The sequence below is a fragment of the Pundamilia nyererei genome, unplaced genomic scaffold (genome assembly GCF_000239375.1).
Source record: "Pundamilia nyererei isolate P.nyererei 1_Seehausen unplaced genomic scaffold, PunNye1.0 scaffold00246, whole genome shotgun sequence".
Classification (NCBI taxonomy): Eukaryota; Metazoa; Chordata; class Actinopteri; order Cichliformes; family Cichlidae; genus Pundamilia; species Pundamilia nyererei.
This window is the reverse complement of record NW_005187647.1, coordinates 537,396-546,189: the sequence shown is the minus strand read 5'-3', so window position 1 is coordinate 546,189 and position 8,794 is coordinate 537,396. Positions and strand designations below refer to the sequence as shown.

The following is an 8,794-nucleotide window of genomic DNA, read 5'->3' as shown; positions in this document are numbered from 1 at the left end:
ACTTCCAAAAACATTCAGCTTTGATATTAATGAGTTTTTTGGGTTCATTGAGAACATGGTTGTTGTTCAATAATAACATTATTCCTCAAAAATACAACTTGCCTAATAATTCTGCACTCCCTATAGTACATAGATGAGCATATCTGTTTAAAGTGAGTGTTACATATTAAAGAAAAAACAAGGACCTACTGTTATTCAGACAAGTAAACTATTAAAAGTGACTAATAACCAAAATTTGTTCAGCACCAGCTGGAAGATTTTTATTGACTTCTAGTCGTGGTTGAAAAATAGTTCCCCTCGATGTCATTTAGTGTCCGTTAGACTTTAGTGGGAGAAAACTCGTTCATCCATCCTTCCATTTAATTTGTAAAACCTTTTATAGATTGAGTAATCCATCCATTCGTTCTCTTCTGCCTAATGATTTTCCCAAAAACTTAACCCTGTTGAAAATTTGTAGATTATGCTTTTAAAGCCAGGTCCATGCCAAGAAACCAACATATTTAAATGAACTCTGAATGCGGTTATTCCAGGTAAAGTGGTCAACCATAGTTATATTTGATATTTGAGTCTATGTACATACTTTTGACTCAATTGAGATTAGAAAAAGATCTAAATTAACTTCAAACATGTGCATTCAGTTCTTTTTTGTTTTCTTTTTAAGTTATTAAAGGTGTGTGCTGTACAGTCATTCTAGCCTAGAGAAAGAACAGTTCAAAGAAATCATTAAATGTGCATAATTACCATGACATCCATGTCCATGATGAGTATATTTAAATTACGGATATACCTCACGAGATCGTAATGCTATGCTTTGACTAGAAGTGCAGCCTTAATTGTGCAGCCCTTTATCTGTTGTGATGTGTTGTGCTCTCTTTAGATGTCTATAAAGCAGACTGCAGGAGGTGCAGGAGGAGGAGGACGTGCAGCAATCTGTCTCATATGTAAGGAGAGCTGCTCTGGTTTTCAGCCACATACTTGGAGGTACAGTTCCCCCCTTTTTTAATTCATTTTTTTTTCCTGTACAGGAAATGTAAAATTTTAGTGGTCTCACCACTGCTCCCTCACTACTTACACATTCATTCCTTTTGAAGAAAAATATTAAATATGTTTGTGACTGAACACCAGATGGGTGTAGGCTGTCAAACCACATGCCCAGACTCCCAAGTTTTCAGACTACATGGAAGAAATAACCAGGCAAGCTGGAAAAACACAAGTTAAATGTTCTTGTCTTGCATTCAAACGGCTTTTATTTGAGCAAGCCAAAGAGAGTAATATTTGGCCAAAAAACAAAACAAAAACGTAAAATGACAAGAACGGATTTAAATCGTCGCTTATCCTTTTTGGTGTTTCTTCTATCCAGAAAAGCCTGCACAGTGTGTGGCTGCAGCACGGTCGACCACGCTCCTGGAAATGACCTTGAAGACGACCAGCGAATAGGACGCCTGCTCGCAGACTCGCCCTGCTCCCATTTGACAGCGAAGATTAAAGGAGGTGGTGGCCTTCGCATGTACAAGAGAAACCGAATGATTGTCACCAATCCGGTGGTGTCACGCAAAGACCCGACCTTCAACACCACCACATATGACTGGGCTCCTGCCGGCCTCAACCAGAAACTGGTAGGATTCACTGTGGAGTGCAGGAGACTGCTGCTGATTCTCTTTTTCTTTCATTCTTTCTTTTAAAAATAGTGGATGGATTTTGGATACCACAGGATATTTTTCAGATAGATACATTAAAATAACCTGACAGGACCAAAACCACAAACACGGTAAAGAGCTCCATTTTAGCGATATTATTTAGCTCAGCTGTTGCATACAGCTATTGCTTCCAGCTACCTGTTCAAGCACAGCTCTGGAATAAATGGACAATGCAAATAGCCAAAGAAATACCCCATCAAACAGCTGTAGTAGTAATATGAACAAACCTGAAACTGGGAACGGAGACATGGAAACACCACAGATGAAATGTAGGGGATGAAGAACGGGAAGATGTACAGATGAACCAGCAAAGAACAAGGAAGACGCAGAGCTTAAATACACAAGTAGGACAATGAGAGGATCGGGAACACAGCTGGGACGAATCTGACATAATAGGACACAGAGAAGCAAAACTCATAATAATAATGTGTATGTCCCCATAGGGACTAATTACTCCTATGGGCTGCCCCATTCACCCAGTGGGCAGCCACGAGTGCCTAGGGAGCAGTGTGTAGGGACGGTACCTTGTTCAGGGGTACTTCAGGGTAGCCGTTCAGTGGATTTGAGTCCCCGACCTTCTAATCATGGGGCAACCACTTTACCTACTGAGCCATCCATGCCACTCAACACACTGAACGGGATTATCACAATAAAACAGGAAGCACAAGACATTGATGGTGATGCAGATTAGATACTGAGACATGGAAACACGAGGCAAGGTGCAGAAACAGAACAGAACCCTAGAAACCAGGAACAATGGATATAATACGACAGAAAACCATAATTCAAAGAGTAAAACTTAAATTAAAAACACAAACACTGGGTCACCAATCCAGGACCCTGAAAACTCAAGAAAAATTCATGCATGAAATTACATTTTATTTTCATCATCAAGTTAACAACTCAAACTTCTTCCTTTATTTATTCACTCAGGACACTTTAGTTCAGATTTACCTCAGTTGGTGCTGCTCTTCCTGTATGAAGAATATGAACTGTCCCATTAAAACCAGACTCAAGTATGTTTCAGGCTTCCCAGCCTATAATTATGAAGATGACAGACGTTACTGCGGTTGAACTTGTAGAGGCAGATCCAAATCCAACTGGGGGACTGTTTTCCAGATGTGCCTCTAAAAACCTTGAACATCTCGTTTGGTTCATCCCTCACTTTTTGTTTGTTTGTGTTTTCCAACCCACTACCACACTTTTAGTCACTGCTTCACTCTGGTGAAGTAATCTGACAACCCACAGATGTGTCAGTGACGACATCGGGAGAGTCCGATGACGGCTTAAAATGTGTTAGATAAGCTCAGGTTTCAGCAGTGGGAAAAGATCGAGAGATTGAATTTGTGAAAACTGCATCATCTGTTGAAGGCCATGCAGTACATGGAGCTCCTCCCAGAGAGTCAGAGGCCAGTCTCAGGGACTGTTGGAGCGCTGGAGCGACGCAGGCAGCTCCTCATCCAGCTCCCCGCCTACGATCAGGACCCCATGAAGTGTCAGAGCCTGGCCAGTGAGGAGGAGGTAAATTACTCTGCCGTGACCAGTTCAACACACATGATTATCAATAACCTGAGCAGTATGTAATCATTCCACCTATAATCAAAAGATTAAAAGTTGGCTAATCACTTTCATGATGGAGTCATTCTTCCTGCAGATTTCCTCCATGCTGCTGTTTGTGAAGCAGTACAAACAGGAAGTGCTGGGAGTAGGAGAGGTGGCCTTACCCGGTGAGGGTGAAGCTTTGAGGGAAGCAGCCATTCAGAGGACAGCAAAGGAGGTGAAGGAACACAGCAGCAGCAATAAGAAGGATGCTCCTCAGCATCAGGATCACGGTTCATCTAACAGCAGTGTCGCCTCCCCCACAAATGGGACAGAATACAACAACAAGACTGAATATGTAAGTGGGTGTATGACCCTGGATGCTTTAATCACCAGCTGTTACCAGCTGCAGATCTGTCAATACGAAGGAAAAGAGAGAAAGCTTCGATTAATGATTAGGGTTTTTTTTGTTTCATGATACAACCTTTTAATTGTACATAGGAAATCGAATTCACATCAAACCAATCAAATACAGTCACAACAACAGTAAGAGCAGAAAGTGTTACTGAGCTCACAGACAGACTCTGCACAACAGCCTGCTGAAGTCTCCTTATCCAACTTCTCAGGTCTTATTTCACGATCAGTACCGCTAACATGCTGTCTGCTCATGACATGTAGGGCAAGTTTGTTTGCTTTGTTTCAGTGTGGTGTAACAACAGCACAGGGGCATCACGCCCCCTTTCAATCAAACACTAACTTCACCGTGTTCCTCCAGCCAGCTCTTCTTTCTTGTAACAACAAGAAACTGCAAAATTGGATGACTAAATGTGGTTTTAGTTCGACTTGAAACACTTAATGTTGCCAATGCTGCCCAATTATGCCTATTTTTGGGACTCTTTGGTCGACTATTGCTCCCTTTATTTCACTAAAGAAAGATTTGTAGTCTTGTTTGCAATACTGGTCCTAATTAAAACCTGTTTCTGTGTTTCTACTGAAAATATTTCTATTTTTCTATCAAATTTCAGTGAGAACAGAACAGCATGCTTGTTTTTTACTTTCACGTGTTGCAACGGCACAATCGTGCCAAAGTTGCATCTACCATGTGTGCTCAAAGAACTGAGATCAGATGTATATTTACCTGTTCTACCTGGGGAAGTCATGTGATTGGTTGATTAGTGAGGTGGAGATTTATGTCATCTTTTAAACTGATCGGGATCCAGAAATCCTTCTAGATTCCCTGTGGAGGGAATTTTCTGTTTTGATTTAAACCAAAGTTCTTGTGGATCAGGAGACTCTACATTTGTTTCACTAATTTCGTACTTGACCTCTCACACAGTTTTCTGTCCTCTAGCATTGCACCGGCTGCCAAGGTGAAGTTACAAAGGACAGTCCTGCAGTATATGCAGAGCGTGCAGGTTACCACGCTGCCCTGTGGCATCCCAAGTGCTTTGTATGTTCAGAGTGCGGCCAGATGTTGGCTGACCTGGTCTACTTCTGGTCCAATCAGAAGCTGTTCTGCGGACGACACTATTGTCAGACACAGTGGCCACGGTGCTCGGGCTGCGACGAGGTGAGGCTTCACTCCCTGTAGTTATTGCTGACCAGTAAGTGTTGGTGATCTGTTTGCAGTCTGAACTTCATGAAATCAGAAAATCTGAAACAAAACAATACCATATATTACTGTTAAGTCATCACATAGCAATAATTTAGTTTATCACACACTGTAAATAAGGTGTTCACGTGAGAGGAACTACCATAAAATACTAACTGCTGTCACATTTAAACCTCTTTAACTTTGATTTTTGCTTGAGCATGCACTTTATAATCCCTCTTTCTGACTCTGAGAATGAACCAAATTTACAAAATGACTTTATTTTTTTATTCAGTATGACCTAAAGTGAGTTACTGAGCCCACTAGCACATTAGAAGGACTTTCACAGAGGTCAGGACAAAGGCTGTTTTCCTCACAGGTTTCTATCGTACGAGAAGTCTTTTTACAAACACCCCCTGGTGGCCATTACACAGAATGCAAGCTCCACATTGGCTTTTTCGCTAAGTCCATCTTTTATTATGCCTTTGCATTTGAGTATGAAAAGACAGCTCTATGTGGCAGTGTCATCCATCCACAACCACTGCAAACACTTTCCTGATGGACTGAAGTGCTACTTTAAACTATCATAAAACGTGCATGATATTAATTTAGTAAAGTATGCCGGGCCATTTGTTTAAAATGGTGATGATAAGGAGAATAAAGTAAGACAGGCTTGAGGGCCAGCCTCCCTTGTGACCTGCTAGATGCTAATGCATGAGTCTGCAGCATCTTTTGGGGGGGGTTTCAGTCATGTCATCCGTTTCAAAAAGGTTAGATGTCAACAGTCACAACAGAAACCTAGACTTTAAAAACAATGGGTGATGTCATAGTTTCAAAATGCATCTTTTTTCAGACAGCCTGTATACTTGTATACAGTTCTTCTGTTTTGTTAATAATAAAAATATGTTTTAGCTCCTTTTTTATTACATTTATTACAAATTATTTAAATGGTAAATAACAATAAAAGGCCCTGTTATAGGTTATAGTAGATAATAATACAAAGCTTTAAAGTATTTTCGTATATACATAGCTTATTCTTATGTGGATTTAATAATGAACTAAAAGTTTTAAACCCATATGAGAATAAATGACTGCATAAAAATGGAAATGAGTCTACCAACTCTACGCAACACCACAGATATAATTTGTTTTATCAGAATAATATTTTTGTTTTTATTTTTTGTGTCCTCTCTCACATCATTCTCATCCCCCCTCCTGTTCCGTTTCTCCAGCTGATTTTCTGCCAGTCTTTTCTCACGGCGAAGGACGGACAAGCATGGCATCCTCATCATTACTGCTGCTGGAAATGCGGGCAAACCCTGGATACACCCTGTCAGCACTGAGTCACCATGTGTAGGATTCACTACAAAATGTGGTGTTCAATTTTAAGTTAAAAATAAATAAATAAATCAACAAATCTAAAACCAAATCAATAAAATTAGTGCATCTGTTTTCATATAAAAGAAAAAAATGGTATAGTTTAAATACGCACTGGGGCTAAAAGTCTTTAAGTCATATGTTCACTTGATAGTTTAGCAAATCTTCTTTCCTACAAAAACACAGCAGCAGATTTACTATAGTTTGAAATACTTCAGGTGATATTGATGTGAACTGACTTATTCAGATTACTGGTATTCCAAAATTTTAAGGAGTTGTTTGGTTTATACAAAAGTGCTTTAAGTACTTCAGCAAACATTTTGTTGATGTATTGGCACTTATAGCACTGACAGTAACAGGAAACAGATGTTCTGCATTTAGCCTGCAACCTTACAAAAACCCAGAGCTGAATTTCAGCTAAAAAATGAAGAAACTACCCAGTAACTGAAGAATGTTGAAGTTAACATGAGTAAGTAAATAACTAAATAAAATGCCACCTTGTCCTGTTTGAGAAAACTTTGTATTCTCACTCATTTTCATGAGAGACTTGTTGGTGTGTTTTTTGCAGATTTGAGTCATGTGTCTTTAGTTAAACTTCATCTGGTGAGGTCAGTAATTATTTTAAATTGTCTCAAGAAATCATGGATGTTGATTCCTCTGGATTTTTTTTTCTTAGCACAAACTGTTCTCCTCTGGGTGAAATATTCATAATTTCAAAATATGTGCTTGTGTTGAAAAATATTTTTTTGTGTTTTGTGTTGTTGACCTTGTAATTCAGCCGGGGTAAGACTGCTGCAGTCATTAAACTATTGGAGCGTTAAAACAGGGTCAAGGGGCAGAACAGTGTGTGAAAACAGTGTGAAGCAGCCCTACTCGACACTGTTGTAGTTTGTTTTTTGAAGGTTTACACTGAAAAATTATTTTGTTATAAAGTCATTTCTGCCTGTGTTCGAACCCCTTAAAGTTTTATTTTCTCAGAAAAAACGAGTCTGCACCTTTGTGCAAAAAGGATATTTGTTTTTCATACGAAGTAACAAGGAACTGTGTTTTTTTTGTTTTTTTTTAATATATTCTACTTTAACAGTCATCTTTAAATGTGTTGATGCATGCTCAATCAGCCAGGTAAATAAATCCCAGAAGGTTGTTTCTGTTCATCTGGATGTAGCGTTTTCAGTTGGAGAAACTGAAAACGCACTTAGAAGAAGTCACTTGGATGAGTGACAAAATGTTTCTCCCACTGAAGTCCAGATGAACAGAATCAGCCTTTCGGGAGTCAGCTTAAACTTCCTAAACTGACAGTAATTTATAGAAAACTTGGCAGTTGAATGAAAAAAAAAGATCAGTTGAAATAATTTGATCTTAACTTTATCTTAATACCAAATTAACAAAGGGTTATCTAACTTACTAACTTATCTAACTAGGTCAGGTTTTAACTTTACCTGTTAGTTTTGGACTGAAGCCTTGTAAAAACTGGACAGGCATAAGGCTGGAAAGAGGTAGCACTGATTAATACAATAAAATGTAAAAAAAAACCACCACCAAAAAACCGGTTGGTTTTAAAAAAATAATCTACAGCAGATTTTAGTTAAATAAGTTTTTCATAATCACGATTTTAGTATTGATTTAAATATCTGCTAATACTATATATGTAATGTTTTTGTTATTTTTATTCTTTCTCCATGTTGTGTTAAATGTGTTTGATTTCAAGAAACTGCAGACTCAATAATCATTTAACCTCTTATAAATTTAAGTTTCTGCTGCTGCTAAATGCTGCTTTATGCTGTTCCTAATAATTAGTCCCTCTTTTTCGTATATATTTTGAAAACTTTATAAATGTAAACATTTTTTGTGACAATTTTAGTTTAAACTGAGAGGACACTACTGGAGGTCAATAAAGCTGCAAAGTTAGTTGGCCATGTGTTAAATTCAGCAACTGCATTTTAAGTCCATTCAAGGTTAAAAACAATGAGCGGGAAATAGGATTTTGTGACATTAAAGTCAGAAATATATCAGAAAAATCTCTCTGACATACAGTAGTTTACAGATAAAACCCAAATCCTAAATTTCTCTTTTTTGGGATTTGTTTTTCTCTTTTCATGTAGGCTACAACCAGCTAGCAGAGTAGCACTAGCTAACATTTTGCCTTTATGTATTTTATCATTTAACTGCTAGCAGTATTGCTTGAGTTGATGTAGCATATAAATAATAGACAGTACTGTCAATACTAAATACCAATTCCACTCACTGATTCCAATAGTAGTAGCAGTAGTAGTAGTAGTAGTACTATTGTAATAGCTAATGTGTTTAGCCTAGCATGGTGCAAAAACTGGAAGCTGAGGGAAGCTGTTGGCCCAACTCGGTTAGTCATTACACCTCTGAATTTTGCAGAAAAATAAGATGTTAATCTTTCTCTGGATAAATGAGCAACAAATATTTATATATAAAAAAATTATGCTTTATCAAGTAAATAAAGTTATAAAGATATGATGAAAAAGTGAAAGCCCACTATGTTTAATGCTGTTTTCAGTTAAATAAAATAAATGAATAAGTGTCCTGTTGTGTATTGTGGTTATTAAATTTCAAAAGCAGT

General features: G+C 38.1%; 1 protein-coding gene across 1 annotated transcript in view; it reads left to right on the top strand.

The window, feature by feature from the left end:
* The window catches only part of lmcd1 (LIM and cysteine-rich domains 1), a 15,695-nt gene extending 7,951 nt beyond the window's left edge, over nt 1-7,744 (top strand). Inside the window, exons 2-7 of the mRNA XM_005749483.2 lie at nt 878-981; nt 1,361-1,616; nt 3,069-3,218; nt 3,352-3,594; nt 4,588-4,806; nt 6,060-7,744. Of these exons, the coding sequence (XP_005749540.1) occupies nt 878-981; nt 1,361-1,616; nt 3,069-3,218; nt 3,352-3,594; nt 4,588-4,806; nt 6,060-6,170 (1,083 nt within the window). The 3' untranslated portion in view covers nt 6,171-7,744. The remainder of the gene's footprint in view (nt 1-877; nt 982-1,360; nt 1,617-3,068; nt 3,219-3,351; nt 3,595-4,587; nt 4,807-6,059) is intronic.
* Nucleotides 7,745-8,794: the final 1,050 nt, after the last annotated feature.